Raw genomic sequence first — 23,523 nt, 5'->3', positions numbered from 1 at the left:
GCACACACTTTCCACTGTGATTGTCTCCAGAAGGGTGGTAAAAGATGAGAGTGACTTTTGTAAGCCATGCTCATTAAAAGCAAAGTCAATAATAGAATATACTTTAAAAAAAAAAAAAAAAAGAGGCTGAAAAAACTTTTCTCAGGAATCATCAAAACCCAGTGCCAAGAACAAGAGACTGCCCCGGCATCGGCAGAGAGCAAGTGCAGGGCGCCAGCAGAAAACAGCTTCTCAGACAATTTGATGGGAAAGAGGCCAGTGAAAGCTAGAAGCTTATCTATAACCACAATAATTATCATTGTTGGCAGCAGCTGTCGAACACAAGCCGTCTGAGAGGAACGGGGTCACAGGACTTGCTGTCACAGGGATTTAAAGCCAGCAGCCCGCCGATCCGAAGTGACAGCTCGCCAGCCTGACAGGCGTGGGGCTATTTTGCGTGGCTTTTGTAGAATCCCGCAGAGGACGTAATAAGTGTGAAGGGAAAAAACGAATTCCGTCAGGAAAGAGACGCGCCCTCTTGAAAAGCCACATTCATTCGACAAAAATGCTCCACGCCGCCATGCTGGAGAGAGGAATCAAATGAGCCATTCACCACCAGCACATGCAGAAAGTGATGGAGCAAGGGCTTGATTTGCATCCTGCAGAAAGCAGCACTAAAAATACACACAGGTATACAGGGAGCAAAAGCAAGGACGTGGTGGTTGACAGAGGAGGACCTGATAATGCACTGACATCGGCAAAGCATTCTCCAAAAAAAAAAGAAGAAAAAAAGCAAGTGTTAAAAATATTCTTGTGCTGCATTACAAGCTGGAGGAAAATCCAGTGATCTCACTGCGCAGTAATTTCTCCCAAAGCAAGGGAAACAGGCAAAAAACTAAATCTACAGAGAGAGATAAAGTATCTCGCTGTCTGTAATCTTTCCACGCTGCAAGCCAGACAATGCCTGGTGAGCTAACAAACGTCTGGGCTAAATAAGGGGCCAAGCTTGCAGGTCCTTTCGCATGTGAAAGTCCGCTCGTCCCCGTGGTGGCTGCGCCAGCGAGGCAGGAGAGCAGCAGCCCGGCTGCAGCGAGCCACCCTGCGAGACCAGTCCCTTTGGAACACTGGGACCAGGGACCCGCTGCTCTGCCCAGTTTAGGGATAGGCAACTGGGGTGGGCAGAGATGAAGGGGTTTGCCCAAGGTCACAGGGAGTCTGCTGGAGATGCAGGGGCTGGACCTGAGCCTACGGAGGCCCTTGGGAGGCTGCAGGATGCTTGGGCTTCATCCCGACCCTGCTCTTCCTTTTAGTGGTTTGCTGTCAAGAGTAAATCACCCAAAGGGATTTGGGGAAGAGAAACACGATTTTGGTCACTTGCAGAAATGGGGGAAGGAGCAGATTTGGCTGCTGCTGCAGTGCTAGAGAAACGCCTCGCCTCGCTGGCCCCTCCGCCCGTGCGTCCCCGGGAGCACCATGGCATGAACCAAAGGCACCTCCAAAGCAGCGGCTGGCACACGCCATTGCTTCCCCAGAGCCACTCGCCCCGCAGGGCCCCGATGCTGCGGGATGCGCCCGGGAAAAGCCGTATGAGAGTCCTGGGGACTACGCTGCAGGGCAGGTCTGATCCCGCTTCTCCCCTAGGAAACAACCCAAAGGGGAGGGCAGACAGGCAGCAGCCTCCATGTTGTGCCCTTTTTGTGGGATTAATTACTGGCAACTCGTTTCCAGCCATCGCTTTCTTGGAAGAGAAATGGTGAGATGAAATTAAGACCTTTACTCGGGCAAGATGCATTTGAGTCAAGTGCTTGGGTAGCTCCCCTTCCCACCGAAGGGGCTATCTGTGTGCTTAATTATACACTTCAACCTCTTGCTGAATTACACCTAAACCCACTCTGAATGTGCTCAGCCTAAGTATGGCAGGGAGCAGCCCAGCCAGTGCCCCGAATCCCATCACTTGGTAATAGCTGGCTGCCATAGATGCGCTCATTTGCCTGCTGCTTTAAACTCCACTTTCGTCGTCATCCTTTTTATTTGGTCTGCTAGAAGTATGACAATCCCCAGAAGCAACCCAGAGCAGAAATGGCCATGAATATGGCAACTTTACCACGAAATGCTGAGGCACACGGCTCGCTGCACTCATCCCTCCCGCTGCCCACGGGGCTCTGGACCATCTCCAGGAGAGCTTGAAGAAGCACCAGGGACCGCGAGTTATCCACCCAGAGGGGTTTTTTTTGCAGACATCAGCCTCTGCATGCTTTCTAGGGAAGGAAACCCTTGCCGGGCTGCCCAGGCGAGGCACTGGCTCCACTGACCCATGGTCTGGGAAAACACAGAATTTGGGTGCCGCGGCTGCATGCCCAACCTGCCAGCGATGCTGCTCCATCCCGGTCAGTCCTGGGTGGCACAACAGCTTCTGCGCTTCCAGGCAGCAGAGCAAGTATTTCTGAATGGAGCTATATTTTACTGCTGTTGGGAATTTTTTTTCTGGGTGAGTCAGAAACAAGTGGCATTTTCTACTGCTGCTTTTTTTTTCAAGTAGCTACACTGATGGTTCATCCTTTCAGACCACTGCAGCCTGGCTTCTCCTTTCTCTGGAGTCAGTCTTACTGGTGTAGTTTATCTTGACGAAAAAAGCCCTTTTTATCCTCTTGGCAGCAATCTGAGGATTGGATTAAATTGCTGGTAGCAGCACTGCCTGGCGAGGGGTGCGTGGGAGGCTGTCACCCCAGCGGTGCTGGGCAGCTGTAAGAAGGGGACGTCTCCTTGCCGAAATCCAGATGTGGCACAGGACACCCGTGCGGGCAGTCAGACCCTGGCTGAATTACGCTGCCGCTCCCCGCACCCTGCCAATACCCAGCGCTTTCCCCAGCCTGAGAGAGACCCTCTCCAACCACCCCCAAAGAGCAAACAAAACCCAGGCTGAGGAAGAGAAGAGGTGAAATCATCCCCCCCCCCGCCCCCCATCCCCTATAAAAGCTCACTGGGTACCCCAGCCCCTCTGAGGCTTCCCGGGGACACCGAATTGCCATGTACCCAGTTAATCACATCTCCCCCCGGCACCACCCCGCCATGAACGGTGTAAGGCTACAGCCGGGTTCAGGTGTCACTGGCTCTCCTCCCATGCTGGCTCCTGTCACTAAACACCCCCCTGGGGATAAGGAGCAGCCCCCCGGCCCAGGGCAGGTTATCAAGCATCCCCCCACGCCCTGGAGGGCGAGAGGCGTTAACTGTACCTGGAGAGGAGGATATTGCAGTTCTGAGCTCTCCGTCCATCTATCACTGAGAGCTCCTTGACTTTATGCCGGGAACTCAAGGTGTCATCGATAGCATCTTCCTTCTACAAAAAAACAAGGGGGGGGGAAAAAAAAAAGCCTGGAGAAAAGCCATGGAGAAGCAAAGACATTTAGTACTCCCAGCACATAGCAGCGTGATACACAGCGGATCCCCATTAATCAGGAGTGTCACCACGGGTTACGGGTAAAACCCATCGCCTGTAACTGAAACACTGTAAGTCGCTTCATAAACCAGAGCTGGCTTTGAAGCCACTGGTTAGAAATGTAAATATTTTCTCAGACAGGGAAGATTTAAGAATCTGCAAACACACAGGCGCTGCTGAATAAACAAAGCTGGGCTTTCTTAGCATACATATTTGTGATACTTCATTAAATCCTCACATGAAATATTTCATTATGGGCTGCTGCACACACTCAGCATCACTCTTGTTCTTCACCCCGGCTCCAAACATCTGCAGTCGCCCTTCACGCACCAGTCCTCCCGAGCAAGCTAACCAACACAAGCCACCAGACTTCAAACGCAGCCTGCAGCACTTGCTGCTCTTTCAGGGAAATGCTCCCGAAATAAGGGATGAGAAAGCAGGAATTGGTGTGGCATGAGCACCTACAGCTCCTAAGCAGCTTAAATACGTTACCTTCAAATGAGTAACGATATACCAAATTGCGGTTGCAGGCGAATGGGCAGATCTACGTAACAGCAACTTTGCAGGGTTGCCCTAGGGGTTCATGTTGCCCCCGGTTTTAATTTACCATATCGCATGCTTTAGTAAGGTTAATCAATTAAAAGCCAGCTATTCAATCCTTCTGGAAGGAACACAACCTGGAGCTGTAAGGTCCCATGGGCTACAGATCTGCACTAAACGTCTGTGAGTGTGGGAGACCTGGCACACAGCCACTGCATGGGTTGAGACTGAGCACAGAAATTCCCATTTTTTACTCTTTTTCTTGCTTGAATGAAAAAAAAACAGCGGTAAGAAGCAGGAATATGCTGGGACAGGTGGTGTAGGACAAAGGCGGTGGCAGGTGAAGGCAGGCAAGCCCCAAGTCACCTACCATCAGCTGCCCCTCTCATGTGCCTTGCTTGCTCTGGCCACGACAAAAGAGAGCTTCAACGTGCAGGTACGAGTTTATTTATTTCCATCTTTTGAAAAGCAAAAGTGCCCAGTGGTGGCAGCTTCTCCGTGTTAAGCCGCATCTGAAAATTCAACCCCTGGACACGGACATTGGCTTTGATGTCCACCCAGACAGCAGAGAGAGCAGCTTCTTACTTATCAGCCTCCCTGGCATCAACTTTCAAGCTGCTCCTTCCTGACAATCTTTGTACCTCTCTGATTTAAACCCCACTTCGCCGCACGTCAAACCCCACAGCAGCGCACGTCCCCCACGTGCCCAGCCCCGCTCTCGCCCTGCCCTCACCACTTGCAGGCACCGGGCTCCTGCGGACGCTCGCTTACCTGTCTGGAGTTACCGTTCACAAAGAAGTCCTACGGCCATAGCAGAAGCATGGAAAAAGGCAGTAAAAACACATGCAGTTCAGTGATCTCAGCGAAACCGAAAGGAATTGAAGCACAGGCAAGGGGAGAGTGCAACACGGGAGGCTCGGCAGCACGGAGAGGCACTCGGGATCTGCCAGCGCCGAAACAGGGGGGATGCTCGGGAAAATGCGGTGAGGATTGAAGGATGTGCAGAAAGGGGAGGGCTGGCAGGAGAGGGAGAGGTGGCTCCATGAATGGATCAGGCCAAGGTGCTGCTGCTCGAGGAGGGGACATGGGATGAGGGAGGAGGACGCTGGCCAAGTCCTGCCACTGCTCCGCGCCAGAGCCGGCGAGCGCTGGCCCGAAGGCACAGCACCGCTCAGCCCGCCGTGCTGGGGAAGAAAATTGCTAGTTTTTGCAAATCTGAGGGACTGAAATGCCAGTGCAACTGCCAGGAAAAACAGGGCTTTCAAGTGGAAATAATGAGAGGCTCATCCTGGGCAAATCTGGCCGCAGCAAAACTTTACCGTTTGCCATGGTAACACGTTTCCCCTTGACTTCTCCTCTGGCAGGGACACCCCCCCTTCTCCAGGGCTCAGCACCCTGGCCAAAATGCCACTCTGATGCCCCACCAGCACCATGCTCCTCGAAGACCTGGTTGTCCTGCCAGGCTCCCCGCAGCAGACTGGAAGCACGTGCGGCAAAGCCGGCACCACACACGTGTACACACACAAGAGGGTTCTCCCTCCTTGTTCCCTGGGATGCATCTTTGGTTTTGTTTTTTTTTTTGTGCTTGGCTCAAGAGACCAGCCGGCAGCTCCGTGATGGGGAAGAAGGTTTCAAGGTGCGTAAATGGTTGATTACTTTTTTTTTTAAAAAAGAGAAGGCAGGCCGTGAGTGGAGGGGCTAGATGGGTCCAAACACAGTTGGTTTACAAAGAAGGTTCCCTCCAGCCACTCCGCATGGAGGTGACTGATGACCCACGTGCCTCGTTCGAGTTGGTCATCCCCAAACACTGCTGTCTTTTTAAAGGAAACCTTGTTTATGCAGGTTTTCCCCTGAGCAGCTGCCAAGGCTGGATCAGCCCAGGACCCACACGTGGCTCTGGGTGGGAGGGATGGGAAAGGGCTCTGTTAGATGCCACCAAACGCCTGGGGCTGCAGGACCGGCACCCGCTGGGGCCTGAGCCATGAAGACAGCGAGCCCTGTGGCTAAAAAGCAATGCATCAAGGCTTTCCTTGATCCAACAGAAACGCTGTGGCCATGAAGCAGAGTAAGACGTGCCCGCAGGCAAAGAAACTTCAGACAAAAAAAAAGAGGGACCGACCCTTTCGTCGGCAGAGGTCTGGGCGCCCATGGGGTGCAGTGTGGGCACCCCGGCACGGCGCTGCACCGAGCGGTTCCCGAGGCAGCGTTGCACCCATCTGCACAGAAACATGTGTCAAAGAGCTGCCACGACCCTCACCAGGAGCAGAGCTCCGGCAACGCCACCACACTGGGGGCTTTGCAAGGCAAGGGGGACCTGCAGACCCTGAATAAGGACACCTAAGCTGCCACCGCTGTATTTCAGGGAGGTTAGATGAAAAACTGTAGAATTTTGCTGGACATGAGGCTGTTGCAAAGGCAGAATTAACCCCGTGGATATGTCAAGGTTGTAAAGGATTGGTGTTTCATAAAGCAAACTCTTCTCAGCAGGCTCCTTTGTGGGACAGGCACAAAGCACACCCACAAGCAGCAATGGATTTCTTCTTGTTCATTTAACTGGTCCTTGATAAGGAAGCCCTCCTTCCATCCCAGTGCCCAGACCTGCCCCACACAGCTCAGACTTGCCCTACGCTGCTGGAAAGGAGAAGGATGCAGTGATCCTCCTGCAGTCCCCTGCTCCAGGAGAGGGAGGGTTCCCCATGCATTAAGGTACAGAAAAGGCTCATTACAAAAACCCTCTGCCTCAAACCAGCCTCACCCCTGCCCCTTTCCCTGCTGCAGGATGGTGGTGTAAGAAGTAGCTTTAAATCTGCTGTTACTGTCCCCACAAATGCTCCCCACCCGTTTCCCTTGGCCCCTGCGCAGGTCACTCTCGCTTGCATGGAGGAGCTGGAGGCTTTTCTTCTTTCATCCTTTTTTGGGAGACGAATTCTTTCCCAGCTCGCTGCTAAGCCCCTGGTTCAACAACACATATTTTTACCACTTGGCTCCGGCTCTTCTACATCACTCACCACTGCGGGACCTGCCAGGACTGCCCTGGCCGTGTCCCTGCCACTTATCAGCACCACTCCCAGCCTCTTCCCCTTGCAGGCTCTCAAAACATCTCCGACGGAGGCGCGGAGCCCTGTGTAGCACATCTAAGCCCTGATGGCCCTAGACTTGCTTTCCTTCATCACCACATGCACATCCTTAAGCAGCTACCCCCAGTCCTGTCGGGTCCTCATGCCACAGCCTGAAACACAGAGCTCCTGCAGGTTTTTCTGTCATATCTAGGAAGATTCGTAAACGCTGGTATCGCACACAGCTGCAGGGCTGAGCCCTCCACCAGGGATGGGGACATCTGCAGAGCTTCAGCAGGGAGGATATGAGCTTTCCTGACAGCACGGGGCAGGGACGCTGAGCCCCAGGAAGGCCACAGGGCTCCCATCCTCCCCGCATGGAAACAGCCTTTCCTGAGAGTTGCAGAGCTCACTTTATAGCCTGCATTTACATCCCAGCCTGGGGGAAAAGCATTTAAAGAGATGCTTAAAATTAAGTACATCATTAAGTCTCAGGTCTGTGCACTACTTAGGGATTCCCACGCACTATGGCAATAAAAATACCCAAGTCCCATCAACAGCAGCGCCGCAACAGCTACTTCTGGGGGGTCTGAGGGGTCTCTGCACCACACACACCTCTGCACGCTGTCCCTGAACCCTGCTGGGACATCGGCCACAGTGACGTACCGCCCAGCCGTGCGATTTCGGAGCACCCAGTTTGCTTGGGGCACGGGCAGGCAGGCAGCCCCTCATGTCCCACGTTGCGTCTGAGGACAAGTGAGAGGTGTGATCACCAAGGAAGTGATTTTCAGCCAAGGGCTCGAGACGGGCAGCAGGGAGGAGAAATCCCTGCTCCCCCACTGCTTCCTCAGAAGAGAAACCAGCTACTGCTCAAAACTGCTGCAAATTATTAAGGCATTCCTTCATCCTCCTTCCCTGCAGGGACAGGCCATTCGAATGGAGCTCCCCCAGCCCCACACTGCATGTGAAGAGCCCCGTGCTGCGTGTGTTATCTCAAGGTCCGCATATAACCCCGCATCCTGGTGCATGCACGTTGCCGTGCTGCTGGCAACCCCCTCCCCATGCCAGCACTGCAAGCGGGGCACCCTGGGGACTCGCAGGTGAGCAGTCGCATGCCCTCAGGTCCAGGGTGATGTGTCCTGTCACTTAACTCACACAAACTGGTGCTACCATGAAGCTTGGATGAGCCGCAAAAGAATTCATGCGTCACACTCCCAAAGGTGGCTCCAGCCCCAGAAGCACCTCACAGGTGAGCTTTCGCCTCCTCTTTCCCAATCTCCTTTCCAGACACTCTTGCAGCATCTTCTGCCAGTCCCACCCCAGACTCTGGCTCCCACGTTCAGCTCCCTTTTGGTCCCATCTGGGGCGCAAGCCTGTGTCACAGCTCTCCTTGTAGCATATCCTCCTTCTTGCTGTCCCTGATCCTAACCAGCGACTTCACCCAGCAAGACCTCAGCAAAGCCAAATTATTTTAAAATACCTGCCTGGCAATAATCTGCAGCACACCAGGTGATTCACAGACTTGGGCAGGCAAGCCAGAGGGTGAATCGTCCAGCTGGTTTCTATTCTTGCTCCCCTTCCATTTCCATTTCTTGTCTTCAGATGTGCCCTTCAGTAGGCATGAGTCAAGTTCCAAAAATGCCGGGGGAAAGAGCCAGCACTGTGTGTTCCCGAAACGCACCAGGGCAGCACGTACGTCTGCTGGGTTACTCTTGATATTTGCCCTGCTTTAATCCACCCTGATCTTTCCCTCAATTAGCTTCTGAAGAGATTAAACTCTCACATTTCCTAAGAAGCTTATGTGTCAGGCCCACTCCCTCCTGGCACCGTCCCTCCACCTGAACCTGGCAAGAGTGGGACAAGCTGTCCTCTCCTCCCAGCTATGAAGCCAGATGTTCAGCAGGTGAACATAACTTTTCCAGCCTCTCCTTGCTTTTTCTCCTGCTTTCTTGAAAAACTCATTGCATTCGCTCATCGTGGTCCTGCCTGGGGTAAAGTAAGTGTCTAATTTTCTTCGTGTGCTTTGATGCCTTCCAAACTGGGGCCATATTGCTTGAGCAGGAGATTAAAAAGCAGAGACTTTTGCCTGCAGTGTCATTATTTTGGTTTGGGATTTGCTTTTTTGTTCAAAGCTCACATTTTGCTCTGGGCTTACTACAAAAATAAAAGAAGAGATCCACCCATGGTGGATGTGGGCAAAACTTAGTCCTTCTTGGCCAGAGAGGGATAGAAATTTTCCACCCAATACAGAGACATGAAGCAGTTGCTGTTAAGAGCGATCCAAAAATATTACCCAACTGTGGCCACATCTGGGGGCTATTTTCATACATTCCCTGTCTCTTTTTTTTTCTGTTTTGTGATCCATCTTCATGACACACGTGGTCAGGTGCGTGGGCAGGGCTGAAATCAGGCACAATGAGGCATCAATGGCCACTTCAACACAAAGGCACCAGCATGCAGATGAGAGAACAAAGCAGATTGTGTCAATCTGGCAAACATGGTGTTGATATGAAATAATGACAGGAGACGTGTTTTGAGACCATGAGTGAAACTGTGCGATCTCGTAACAGCGGTGCCCTGCCCAGATGCCCGCACATGCCCCGGGCCAGCCGTTACCTGCTGTCTTTGGTAGGCAGAGAATGTCCTTTCCAGGTCTTCAAGGTCCAGGATTTTGAACACTTTTGCGTCATCTATGTCGGTCCACACGGTGCCTGCCAGCTTGTTCTGCAAGACAGCGGGAGGACTGCAGGGCTGGGGTCCCCTGCCCACTTGCCCTCATGGCACCAGGTGGCCATCCAGCACCTCAGGTTTCACTGCTTGGATTATTGCCTGGCTTACCTCTGGCAGCTTGGACCAGTTGAAGGACTTGAGGGCGTTCGTTGGCTGTGGGATGCTCTTCTTCTTGAGGGCCAAGCCCAGAGGTGCTCCAGGGGGAGGCATCACCCCATCCAGGGGTGGGGGGCCGGGTGGGGGTGGGGGACCGCCTGGAGGGGGTGGTGGCGGGGGAGGTGGCGGGGGACATCCCCCTGGTGGTGGCGGTGGTGGTGGAGGGGGAAGGAGGGATCCTGGAGCTGAAGAAGGTAAAGGGCCACCAGGAGCTCCTGGTGGCAAGGGAGGTCCTCCGGGGCCGGCAGCACAGATTGCCCTCTGGGAGAGAAAGAGGAGGGGGGACCGGTCATACAGAGCAGGGGGACACCACCCAAAAAATGACCCCATGCTAATTTTAAGTTTTTTTTGCTAAAATTTAACGAGCACTGGAAGTACCCAAGGGCCTCAGCAATGCTGACTGAGGTCCGATGCAGCTGGAGATGTGAAATCACCCCATCACCGGCGATGCACATCATGGTGGCTCTCCCACTAAGCACCTTTTTCAGCCCCTCATGCAGCTCAGCCTCCAGAAATCACCCCATGGTGTTTGCAGGGGGATTGGGACTGAGCCACAATGGGGAGGAGGTTCGGGCCCTCACCCTGCTCATCTCGTGGAGCTGCGCCGTGAGATCTGCCACCTGCTGCTTGACCTGCTTGTGCTCACTGGACTCCTTCTCCAGCTTCTCCTTCATCTTGTTCAGTGTCTGCATCATTTCTTCCTTCTCCTGGGCCTTGGCATCACACTCTCGCTCCTTCTTCTCCAGCTTCTGCTGAAGCTCAGTGTGCTCTGAAACAGCCCCATGAGACCATTTTTGGTGACAAACACTCCCTTTTGGCAAACGGCAGCACGCAGAGGACTAACCCCTGCACTGTCCTGCAGAGAAGCTATGCAGTTAAGAAAAGGCAGTGTGTGCTGTGCCTTAATGCCCCAGCCAGGGACTCCCCATGAAAAACTGAGTATCTACTTTGCCCATTTTCCTTGTAAGCCCCATAGTGTGATATAGTCTCAGCCACTCAATAAAGCCTTGCAGCATCCATCCAGCTAAATACATATACATGTTATCTGTTTAACTTACCATACGTGCTAAAGTTAAAGTTAAAGCCATGTCTCTCTCCATCACTCACCTTTCCGCATTTTTTCTGCTTGCTCTTTCCACTGTTTCACTTCATTTTCATTGACTAACCTAAAAGACAAAGACAAATAGCATGGCCAAGCATTGGAACAGGCTGCCCAGAGTTGGTGGGGTCACCATCACTGGAGGTGTTCAAAAAACGTGTGGATGTGGCACTTCACAACATGGTTTAGTGGGCATGGTGGTGTTGGGTTGATGGCTAGACTTGATCTTAGAGGTCTTTTCCAATCTTAATGATTCTATGAGACAATCCTACTGCAGTAAACAAGCGGCCATCACCAGCAAGAAACATGACTGAGCTGAAACCAGGACACCTGGGCAATGAATTTAAGGCTCCCAGACTGGTATTTCTAACACCTCTGCTCTGCCTCCCCCCAGCAGGGTTTTGCAGGCTGGGATGCAGCACTGTCTCAGCAGCTCCAGGGATGCTGGCTTGTCCAACCGAGGAGCAGAAACATCACCAGGTGACAGTAAGTGATGAGTAAGGAACAGGGACAGCAGCAGTTGGGGGAAATAGCTCACTGTGGACACAGAGGCTGAGCTTAATTCACCTGCACTTTGTGCTTAAGAGGTCAAAGTGATGCCAAGCGGGCAGTGATAACCCCCAGCCCTGGCTCTCTTGCCCACCAGAGCGGGAGGCAGCAAAGCCGCTGCGGCCCATGTTGGTGCTGCTCAGCAGCCAGCCCTGGCGAAGGTGGATGAGCACTTACATTCGGACGACGTTTTTAATATTGAAGTTTTCCAGGGGAGTGGCGTCGGGGTCCTGCCCTTTGTCACTCTGGATGACGATCTGCTGCACGATCCTGTCGAGCAGCAGCCAGTACTGGACAGTGTTGCCGCTTCTTTTATCTGCAGAGGAAGAAGGGAAGAGCCTGAGGGGAGCAGCAAGGAGGTCATTGCCACCCCCAGGGAGGAGATGTGGGCTGCCAAGCCCCCGGCAGCCACGGGTTTCCTCGCCTCCCCTGGGACTCACAAGGCATTTGGAGACAGTGGTGCAGGATAGACATAAAGTGCGGGTATGCCTCGGTGTGTGTCAGCCTCTTCCTCGTCAGCTCGAACATCTGAGTCGCGCTTTTGGTGTCAATGTGGACCTAGGACGGGAGCGAAGCGAGGTCAGGCCATCGGACCAGCAATGGCACGGCCTGCTTCCAAAGTCTCAGCTCCAAACCCCGCGAGCCACCCCACACCTGATGGACAGACAAGCCCCACTGCCCTGCAAGGGGCAAAGAGTGCTGGTTGACAGCCAGAGGAGAAGAGGGATGAAGCAGGCTGTAGGATGGAGTTGCAACAGAGCAGGGCGCAGGAGACAGATTTCCAACCTCCAAATTTTATCCAAAAGACCACACTTCATCCCAGGCCACATAGGTGCTTTTAAAAGGAGCAGTGACATCGAGTGCCAGTGTCTGCATCAGCAATGTTCGTACTCACCAGCTCAAACCTCTTGGCAAATTCCAGTTCGTCTTCATTTCTAAGCATTTCAAAAAAATCTAAGTGCCTGAGGAAAGAAAGGGGGAAAAAAAGAGACTGTTAAAAGCAGATACGAATGTGACAATTAATAAACGGCAGGCAGCCAGCTTGGCAGCAGCCCAGAGACAAGTGGGGCTTGAAACATCAACTGGATCTTCAGTCTCGAGCTCCCAGTCATTACAGACTGTCCAAGGAGCCTTTTGGGACAAGAGAGGAGGAGGAGGGCTGGCAGCATCCCCCAGGCCCCCAGTGGCACGCCCTTCCTGGCTCAATCCTACATCTAGAGTGTGGTGAAATGGCACTGGGGTTTTTCCCCTCCCTCTCTGGCGACAGTGAAGAATTTCTTCAAGAGGGGCCAGATCAACAGTCTAGATCCACGGGTTTTTCCCAGAGGCCAAGTCCAAAACCGAGAAAGTAAGGGCATAAGGCAAGGGCAAAAATAACCGTCGGGCTGGGGGTCACTGCTCACCGGTCGAGGGTTGAATTTTCATGCTCTCGTAGTTTATCAATGACTGGCTGGATCCCGAGCATGAGAAATTCATATCTCAGGTGGAGTCTGAAATCCAGGCTTTCCTGCAAGGGACAGTTGTGGGGTCAACACAGCAAGGTGCACATCCTCAGAAACCGTGTTGAAATAAAACAACCCCAAACCCACCAAAACACCTCCCTCTCCAAGAGCCCCAGCACTCACCACGCCTGCGCCCTGGCTCAGGACGGCGTTGATGAAGGACATAATGGCTGTCTTGAGGCTCACTTCATCCCGATACCGCCCCGTGCTCTTGTCCAAGTCATTGATCAGCGTCTGCCAAACACGCAACGTCAGTTAAACGCCCACCAACAGCCCCAGAGCTGCACAAACGGCTGGAACAACGCCTCGTGGTGCTCCTACGGCCCCTGTAGCAACTTGCTGGATGGACCATCAGCTGCTGCCTGCTGTACCACAGCCCACCCCAGCACCTGTTTCAGCTAACATCGGCCCACCCAGACCTGTTGCAGCCTTGCGGAGCTGCAATCCCAGCGACCCTGCACAAGCAAGCATTTGGTTTTTTTGAGATGGGGGTGCTGCCTGAAATAACTGGTTCCTCACTCTTGTATCAGCTGCAGATCTCATCAGACATGGTTCTGGGGTAACTCCCAGAGCATCTAAGCTGCAAACAACCATAATAAATCATTTGCAAGCGTCATTTAGATATCCAGGAGGAAGAACGGACAAGAACACTGAATTTTGGGAGTTGAGGGATAAGTCAAGACCCACCTACCTGAAAACGAGTCCGTTCGCTGGCGTATTTCTGGTAGTGCAGCATCGCCTCCAGTACCTTTTTGTGGCCCCCAGGAACCAGGCACACAGCGCCCATGATTTCCAGCACTGCCACCTTCGTCTTAATATTCTCCGTGCTCAGACTCTGAGCGATTACGTTAATGCTCTCCGAATGGGCTAGGACGTGAGCCCGGCCCAGGGAGTTGTTCATTAGTGCTTTTATACATCCAATGAGCGAGGTATGTATTCGAGACTCTGCTGTCTCATAGTCCATGCTTTTAAGAAAGTTCAGAATACATGACAAGCCATCCAGGTCGATGAACCGGGTTACAAACCTGCCAGAAAGAGGCTTTTTAGCTTTAAAACCAAATGCTGAAGGACCCTTTTAACCTCAAACAAGGCTGACTTGTCTGTTGTTGTAAACCCAGAACCTTCTTATCTACTTTTTCCTGGACGTTAGATAGCAGAAAGCCTGCAGGCTTGGAGCACAGGGATGAGGTTGTGAAAATCTCAGCAATTTAATCGGTGCCTGGTAGCATAGGCAACCAGGCACCATCTGCACAAAGTTGTCCAGAGCTAGGATACTTGGAAGAAGACCAGCTAACCCAGCCATCAGCACAAGCCCCAGGGTGCAGGTTAGGAGTTTGCAGCCACGCTGCTGCAAAACCTTCCCAATCCCCAACCTGAGTCTTAAATCTCACTCACTTGGGACCAGTCTTGCACAGGACTGGAAGACGCTCCCAAGCCCTGGAGTCGCCTCCTCGTCAGCTGCAAACACCCCAACACTAGCCAAGCCCATGATGCCTGTCAGACTTTCTGCCTCCTGCTACCTCTCCTGCCTCAGTACCCACATCCTTCTCCTCCCTTAGGTACATCTCACCAATTTTAAGGGATTTCTGATTTTTATGATGACTTATAATGCCATCATTATATATCTTAAAGAAAGCAGACAGCAAATGCACAGCAGTGCCCCAGGCATATTCACTAGAGCGGGCAGACATAACACTGCACGATGCTCAGGCATTTTAGGACCTCCCTGCCCAATGCCATCCAGGCTGGGTGTATTCTGGTTTGGCAAAAGGCATGGGCTCGGAAAGCAAATGAGCCAAGAACATCCCAGCATCAGGATGTTTTTAATTCAAAACAAGCCATGCTGATGCACAGCAACAAAAGGGGTAATTGCAGGCTTGGGGAAAACTGATTTCTCTGCTTCAAAGCCTGCTCTTCTTCCAGCCAAAGTCAATAGGAAATTTGATGTTCACTTCCCTGGGAGCAAAAGCAGGTCTAACAGGTAAAATTTTTTATAGAGCCAGCTGGATCCTTCTGGCTTCCAGTGAGACAGACTCACAAATGACTTTTAAGGACTTTGCAAGGTTTCATGGCTGGATACCAGCTCTGCTCCCAGGGGACTGCGGGGAGCCAGCACCCAAGAGGTCCAAGTTCCATGGAAAGTGCTCATGCTTGACCCTGGGAATTTCTTTACCAAGTACCATCACCAGAACCTTTGCAAAAGAGAAATGGAAGAGGGGAATGCAATTACAAGCAATAGTTGTTTCTTCTGTAACCAGACCGGGTCATGAAACATTTTCCCATCAGAAAATGTCTACCTGAGGCATCTTAAAGGTTTTGCAGAAGCATGCAAGCGGACTCCAGAGAAACTGGAGTAAGGAAAAACTACAGACTTTCTGAAAGAGTCCCACCCTTTCTTTATCCTCCTCATCAAAACCTCCTAACAACATTTTTTTTGTGCATTTCATAAAAGCCTGAAGATTCATGTGATTTTATTCCTTTAAAAAGTGCAAGAGAAGTTGAAGTTGAAACAAAGGGCCTGGTTGACCAACAAAAATTGGATTTAAAAAAAAAAAATTCAGTCTGGAAGGAATTTTTACATTCTGTTCCAATGAGTACAAAAGCAAATTTGAGAAAAAAAAGAAGTTGCCTGAACAGAAGTGAAGGTCCTGGTGGCTCTCAGCCACTAAAAGGGCCGAGGTAAAGGAACAAAATTACAAGGGCTGAATCAAATAAAACAAGTGGTGTTTCAGGGTCCTTGCCTCCCTTGGCCTGAGCAGCCCCCATTTATATTTCTATTTAACCCCTCCTCCGCCAGAGGACGTGAATCAAGAGCCATGACCGCAGCAATAAAGCCAGGAAATGGAAGGGAATTGCCTCATTGGTTTTGTCCGCAGTGCAGTCTTCAAACTTTCGATTGTTTTATTTCTCTCCTCCTCATCTTCTTTTTCCAAAGCGATCAGCGATTTTCTCTGTGAAAGAAGAAAGGCAGATGAGAGAGGGGAGGTTTCGCCGCGAAGCTCGTGCCCGAGGTGCCCGTCGCCTTGCCGTGCCAAGCTACGGGAACAGAGCTGGCGCCTTAAACCAACTCTGGAAGTCTAGAAGTCCAGATCCTTATGGAAATCAATCACACGACTGGGGAAAAGGGGCAGTTTGGAACCCCCGCCACGGTCTGCAAGGAGGCGACCCGGACTGGGGACAGCAGGGTGAAGGCGTCGCTTCAGGCTGAAGATGCTGCCTGCAAGCACCCAGAGAACTCGTTAGCACAATTAGCTAAACCTAAAATTAAGCTGTGAGTGTTTGGGGCATCACAAGTCAGCGACACCCCAACCCACATCAGCTTTGGAGCAGTGTTGCTGATGGCCTTGTATCTATCCGGCCACTTGGGTTTTGTTTCAGAGCAGTGGGAAACGAACATCGGCCAGTGCTGAGCAAGGCCACCGGAATCCAGCACCCTCCTTCCCCAACCTCGTCCTCACCCCTCAGCAAGACCTGTCAAAATGCCAGGCTCTACTTCCCTGAGAGAGCTGGATCACCACCTTGAGAGAACACACTTAGCATTGTCCTGTGTGATTATTAGGTTCCAGAGTTAACGCCCTACAGGCAGGAGTGGTGTCACCTCAGATTGCTGACCTGCAACTCATTCAGACAAGCCCATGTTGGAGGATGCTCGTGACTGTCCCCCAGCTACCCTCAGACTGAAATTCAGGCAAAGAGCATCCCAACTCATGGGCTCTAGTGTAAATCCTGGCACATCCCCTACAGCCCACAACAGGAAATACACATTGTAAAAGGAAAAGGTAAATAAGGCCATCACAGTATCCCATAAGAAAGTGTCTGGCCAAACCCTGCTCAGAGATGCTGCAGGTGACATCCAGGTGACACCACTCTTGATGAGTTTCCAGGGCTGGAGGGAGCTGCGAGGATGCAGGGGGCTAAGCCAACACTAATTTGGGGTCCACAGAGGAAAGGTGCTAAATTGGGGGAGGGGAGAAGGAGGGGTCCTGCACGCCAACAAGTACGCATGTGTTCCTGCAGAAGAAGCGGGGGGCTCAGAGGGTGCCCCGCAGCCTGGAGGGGATGAGATGCTGCAGCCACGCTCAGGGTCAGCCAGGGTGGGTCCTGCCAACCCTGCTGCTCCCAGTGCATCCGGGCCGGGGGCAGTGGCTGTGTGCATGGGATGCCCTTGGCATCTCCTACATTGGATTTTTTACCAGGCTGGCACTGGGGGCCAGGACCCTGGCTCCCGTGGCTCTACCTGGGTAGCATGGCTGCCTGTAGCCCCGGGCATGCACAGGGTATGGCTTGCTCACCCCAACTCATGCAATCAAAGCCACAGCTAAAGCAACACTCTGGGTGCTCCTGCACCATCCGATGGCGCTGGGCCCTGGGAAGCGTCAGGGTGAGCCCCACCAGCACCAGCTGAGGCTAAAGACAAGGAGGGAGAAAGGGTCCCAGCAGATATAAAGAGCTGCGCTGACCCCCACATTTAACACAGCTCCTCTTTGGCACTGTGTCGGGGAGATCAAAGCCACCCTCCAGGCATCTGGCAGGCTTTGATCACAAGCTCTGCTCAGGCTCAGGGTTTCGAGCGGCTGGCAGCCTGTGTCCCGTCCTGGGCATCTCTGCCTTTCCGGAGGGAAGCAGCACGCTCCCTTCCTCGTTCACAGCCCCCTGCTCACCCCCTCCATCCCTGCTCCCCCATCCAGCCCCACCTTCCCCGTCACCCTATCTCTGTGACAGCAGGGCAAACATAGGGGGAAAAAAAAGAAAGACTATGATTTTCTTTTTTGTTTTCCATGCTGCTTCCATCCCTGACATGGCAGACACAAACCTCAGCACCTTCAGCCTCTGAAAGCAGGAGCAAGAACGGAGGAGCTCTGAACTCTGCAACCTTGCAGGAAATAAACCGTATTTCTTACAGAAAACAGCAATATTTCTCTCTTGCCCAGCACAATGTCAACAGGAAAGTATTTAATAAAGTTACATTTAAGCACATCCCTCGTGGGACAGACAACCTGCAGTGCTGGGTTTTGTCGTGGCCACCGGGTGCAGAAGAGTGGCTTGGGAGCAAGGTGGTAGCCGGCATCCACGAAAAAGCACAGGAACTATTGGCTTCAGAGCCACCACAGCAGCTTGGTGCCCCACTGGCATTGCACAATCAAACGGGGTCTTTACAAACCAGCCTGGTGGCTTTATACTGAAAGCTGCTGTTTGCCATCTGTCTCGCAGCCTCCCAGTCCGGGGCAAGATAAAATGCTCTTTCTAGAAAATGCTTCCGTTTTCCAGCTGTATCTGTTGGTCTAATGTTGGATATCCTTAAATCCTTACATCAGGGGTTTCTGAACTGCTGGGACAAATTGCAAGCTACTGCCAACTCCAAATTACTGAGAGGTCCACAGACCCATAAGGCTGAAAACGGCCAGGTCACAACTTCGTGACTACAATAGTCGTCGCTCTCTCGGGTGCCATGCTGATGACACCGCGGACTCTCACTGCTGTGCTGCTGCCCTGTACGGGGTTCACAAGCGCCAAAGCATCAGGGAAATACTTACAGCAGCCATTGAATTCAGCTGATCAATATAAAACTCAGGCCAGCTGGTGGCTCCTTTATTTTCTTCCTGATCCTGGATGGGGGATGGAAAAAGTGAAACAAAGACAGCAGATTAGTAGAAATAGCACTGACATCCCTTGCCTTTCATGACCAACCACCTCTGAAGTGCCCTTGAGCTCTTCCATTACTTTATATCAATATAAGCTCGACTTTCTACATTCTAAGCTCACTACCAACAGCTCCAGCTATCGGAACATTGCCTGCTTTACTGAAGTAGCATATTTTATATACAATCTATGTTATGTCATCTGCCTGTGACCAAACTCCATCCCAGTGGTACTGCACCAGTCTTGTGTTTATCAGCTTTGGAGAAACAACATTGAAATTTTACATCCAGATTTCTCTTGTACTGACTCTACAGTGACCTTGAAGTTTTGTTTGCACAACCTTGATTAATGTGCTTTGGGGGAGAAAAAAAAGAGTTTCTTACAAGTAATGAAGAGTGAATAAATATGACATGAACTAGGCTCCACTCTTGTAGCAGGACCATGACTTGCCAACATCCTTAGAGAGACTCCAGGCACAACAGACAACTCCTCTGGGGGCTTCATTAGTTGTTAGGAGGGAACATGCACCTGGCAATGTCCCCTGTTAAAGGATGTCACCCCTGGGCCCATGATCTATGACACTGAATGATGCAGAGCCTCATTTGGTCATCCTGGTCTACAATGCCCTGCATCTGATGGGACTCACAAGGGGTTTTCAGGTTCTGCCATGTTCTTGTAGGACATGACTGAAGAACCTCAGAGCTCAGCTCAGATAAATAACACTGCATGTCCCCAGGGACTGCTTGGAGCAAGTAGGCAGATTTTGAGGGAATATTTCAAAATCAACCCTTTGCCCCACTGTATTTTCCTAAAAACTTACATCAAAAGAAGAAAAAGGATCCACAGCAGAAATGCCACACAAGTCTAGGTTGGAGTCAACTGATACTATGCAAATCCCAGATATCTTCCCTCGGTAACCATCTTCAGTTCACAGCCTGACTTGCTGCATGGCTTTGCCCCCTCTCTAACTTTAAGAGATGTTTGCTAAGGTTATCCTACACTGCAATCACCTGCAATGGTGGGAGCTGGACGACCGACCCTTCTGCCCCCACGTCTGTGCATGCAGACAACTACCGATCCTCTGGCTGATTTCAGCAAGCCCAACGAGCAGAGTCCCAAATATTTACTGTGGTTCAAGAGGTGTATGTGGTAAATGTTTGTGCATCCAAACTTCCCAAGCTGCAGCTTGCCAAGATGGGAACACACAGGGTCAGCAACAGGTAATTTGGACAGGACTCAGTTCCCCCATGGGCAGTGCAGCCCGTTCCTGCAGACCTGACCCTTCGCTGTGCCTGGCTCTGGGATGGGGACAAAAGAAGTCTGAGAGCAACAAGGGACCTGGTAACCCCTTGGGCATCTCCTGTGACACGCTGAGGGCCAAGAGAAGTGGCTCGTCCGCCCTCGTGGCCACCTCCAGCCCTCTCCAAAGAGCCGTGATCCAGCCTGGCAGTAACCAGCTTGCCCTGAGCAGCTCGCGCCAGCTGCCCACGCACATGGTTAGGAAGCACATCCCTTGGGCAGGCTCCCACTGACTTTTTTTTAATCTTCTATAGATCTGGTCAAGTTTAAAGCAAATAAAAACACTTTCCTGAGCAAGAAGACTGCATTCAGCCCTCCCTGCCTGCTGCTTTAATACTTTGGGTTGTTCTCCCCTCCTTCTCCTGCCACGAACTGAGGTTTTGAATGAAACACTTGATTCACCTGCCCTCCACATTTCTTTTTTTTTTAACCAAGTGGGAATCAGCAGAGTAGGAATTTTTCTGAGATGTTTGAAAAACAACAAAAAAATCTGTCCTACTGATGCTAGTGCCAAACATGATAAACCTGAAGGAGCTTCCGCTGCCTGCCTCTGCATGGGTGGAGAATCATTCATAGTCATGCTCTGACAATTAGTTTTTGCCAGCAACAAATAAAACCGTACCCATCCTGTCCAAATAGTGCTTAAAAGAAGAGAAATGCTCATCTGCTGGCTGAGTGTGCAACACCCAGCCTGATGGGGAGAGACAGGGATGCCTTTGGTCTTTTTACAGCCAGGAAAAATGGGATGCGCTGGCTTCTCTGCTTTCCCTTCTGAAAACTTGCCTCCAGCAAAGGCAAGAGGACAGAGGGGCAGAGGTGGGACCTAAGACCTCTCACTGCCTGCTGGCAAATGGATTTGTTGAAGCAATCCTCTGCAAATAACCTGGGGACCATCCGGCTGCCCACCCTGCTGCATTTCTGGCCACATTTGGGACTACGTGTAGGGACTGTCACCTGCCAGCATTGAGTCTGGACACCTGAAGCCATGGCCAAGGCGGGGGTTCTGCCGCGGTGGGGGAAACCCAACGCCTTCCCAAGAGGCTGGGAAGAGGACACCCGTTTGCATCCGTCTGGTGGGTCAGAGCTTCCCAACGCCGGACTGTGCAGAGAAACACCTGCCGTGCCCACGGGAATCCTGGCCCCTGGTGTGTCCACTCAGACACAGCCTGCCGAAAGACATCCCGGTTGTTGGAAAGATGCTCAGGAGCATGGAGAAAGTGTCAGGGGGCTTGAGAAACAGAGGTGTAACGCGAGTCGAATGGAAAGGCACAAATTATACCACCACCTCTCGCAGAGCCGAAGGAAGGTCTGCTTCTCCTGGAGCGGGGTGGGAAAAGTAACGGGTTGTATTTCGCGAAGTTATTTGTCATCCCATAGAAACACACATCATTTCTGCAACCTGTGGGTTAGAGCCGTCGGTTTAACCCAGGTGGCACCACCAAGCCCCCAGGAGCGAGGTCAGGCTGTACCCAATGGCGGGTTCAATCTGCAGATCATTGCTTGCATTATTTTCCTGCAACCAAAGGGCAGTTTCTTGGTGCTAACCCTATTGAGTGCTGCCCACCCATCCTCCTGGATGACCCCGTGGTCCCTCAGCAGTGCCAAGCAGCCGGGGTGACGCTCAGGCCACCTTCCTGCTCGGTGACGATCCCATCTGACACAGGCAGCCAGGACTTTCTGGTTTCTCGGCTCACACTGCCCACCTTCCTAAAGGACACTCCCATCCGCTCCTGTGTGTGACAGCACACCCCTCTCTGGTACACACAGCCATGCACAGCATGCCATTTATGTGTGCCAGAAACAGGAGAGGGCACGTACCTGTGGTGGAGGCACCGACGAAGAAGGGGGGGATGCTGTGGAGCCGCAAGCCCTGTGCACATCTGCCAACCCACCCCTCCGAGCCACCCTACACTCTGCCGCGGGAAGACTCTGCAGAAACCCTGCGGGCAAAGACTGGGATTTTCCCAGCTCTCCTGCCCTGCTTTAGAGGCTGGCATGCAAATGGTGCCCCGGGGGACGGCGGAGCTGTGACGCCCATGTGTGCCTTGAACACGGTCCAAAAAGGGACCAGCTCCTGTCACTTCCTGGAGACATCACTGGAAGTCCTCCGCATCACCCCAGGGTACCATCAGCACCTCTTATAAGGAGCATCCCTCTCCCACCAGTGCTCCCAGCAGCTACACCGGCTGGGAAAGGTGGCAAGGTCCCCACCATGGCACAGCACCAAGGGGTGTCCAGATGCACCCAGCCAGGAGATTTGGGCAGGGAGCAAGACCTGTGCCAAGGAATGGGGTGGGAAGGTAGCCAAGGCTGGCTCATCCCGCATCCCAGGGCCTTTCCGCATGGTGCAAACACCTGCGAGGCAGGCAGGGATCCGACCTGCTGCTCGCTTAGGGCTGAAAGGAAGCGGTGGAGCAAAAAAATAAAGGTCTCCGGGGGGCGGAGGAGAGGCTGAACAACAAAATTGGCTAAACTGCTCATTTATAATTAACGTGCTGCATTATAAATATTTCCCTTTGCTCGGCTCCCTCAGGCTCTTGCATTTCCTCTCTGAAACCCCCAATTTAGAGAGAGGTCTCAATTAAGTGCAGCAGAACCTCATTAATTCAGATGAGCAGCCGGGCAGCCTCATCAGAAAGCAGCTTCCCAGGCAAAGGGGGACTGCACAATAAAGCAGGCAAAGATCAGGGCACAGGCTTCCCTCGGCTCGCTGCAGGACATTGCTCAGTGGTAATTACTGTGGCTAATGGTCTACAGCACACTGATAAGTGTCCTTTAGTGCATTCGGAGGCAGTAAAGAAATCTCCCAACAAAGCGCCGAGCCCGGAGGGAAGTGACTCACAAGGCTTTGCTTGGAGGGAGGAACCTCTCTGGGCACCAGGAGTTGAAAGGATGAATTTTTGTAAAATGGTTTCCCAGCACCCAGGGTGGGTTTTGGGGATATGAGTTTTGCAGCGTGCCTTCGACAAGGGATGCCCAGACGTGGTGCTGAGCACCGCCAACGTCAGCTCTCCAGGATGCCCCATCGCATCCTGCCCGCCTGGCTCCAGAGACACAAACACCTCTCAATTTCTTCTTCTCTGGGCTGTGTTTAGGTCTTTGCTGTGTTTGTACTCTTCTCAAGAGGCACAGAAGTGAGGACTGATCTGAACCCTGCTGATAGCCTGGTGCCGTGCTGTGGCTTACTACCAGCTGCTCTTTTAGAGGCAGGCTGATGGCTGTAACTGCACAGTGCAGGGACGGGTATCCCTTCTCATCTGTAACATCCACATCAACATCCCTCGCTGTCTCCAGGGAACGGCCCCGACATGCCACCACACACATGCTCTGCTGCAAAAATTAGGAAACACCAAAACCGTGCAGCCTCATCCCCTGCTTCGTTCCCACCCGCTCCCCCCAACATGCACTTCTTCCTTTCAGGTACCTGGCAAAAATAAAAATCACGTCAGCTGCGGCCCCGGCACCGCTGAGCCCTCTCCTCACCTCCACCGCCCCTTCACCCCCGGGCTCCGTGCGCGGGGCTGACGGATGCTGCCG

General features: G+C 52.3%; 1 protein-coding gene across 2 annotated transcripts in view; it reads right to left on the bottom strand.

Moving 5' to 3' along the window:
• Positions 1–23,523, bottom strand: part of DAAM1 (dishevelled associated activator of morphogenesis 1) — a gene marked incomplete at both ends in the record, with an annotated part of 57,108 nt that overhangs the window by 12,662 nt on the left and 20,923 nt on the right. The window contains 14 exons of one of the 2 annotated variants that reach the window (XM_082000019.1): positions 3,213–3,316; positions 4,727–4,756; positions 9,628–9,735; positions 9,850–10,158; positions 10,479–10,666; positions 11,005–11,063; positions 11,723–11,861; positions 11,986–12,103; positions 12,441–12,507; positions 12,949–13,052; positions 13,171–13,281; positions 13,739–14,072; positions 15,904–15,998; positions 18,582–18,653. In XM_082000019.1, the coding sequence (XP_081856145.1) occupies positions 3,213–3,316; positions 4,727–4,756; positions 9,628–9,735; positions 9,850–10,158; positions 10,479–10,666; positions 11,005–11,063; positions 11,723–11,861; positions 11,986–12,103; positions 12,441–12,507; positions 12,949–13,052; positions 13,171–13,281; positions 13,739–14,072; positions 15,904–15,998; positions 18,582–18,653 (1,838 nt within the window). The remainder of the gene's footprint in view (positions 1–3,212; positions 3,317–4,726; positions 4,757–9,627; positions 9,736–9,849; positions 10,159–10,478; positions 10,667–11,004; positions 11,064–11,722; positions 11,862–11,985; positions 12,104–12,440; positions 12,508–12,948; positions 13,053–13,170; positions 13,282–13,738; positions 14,073–15,903; positions 15,999–18,581; positions 18,654–23,523) is intronic. The other variant, XM_082000020.1, reaches the window with a different exon arrangement.

The sequence above is a fragment of the Phaethon aethereus genome (assembly GCF_964289735.1).
Source record: "Phaethon aethereus genome assembly, chromosome: 5".
NCBI lineage: Eukaryota > Metazoa > Chordata > Aves > Phaethontiformes > Phaethontidae > Phaethon > Phaethon aethereus.
The sequence above is the reverse complement of the archived record's forward strand: the minus strand, read 5'-3'. Positions and strand labels throughout refer to the sequence as shown.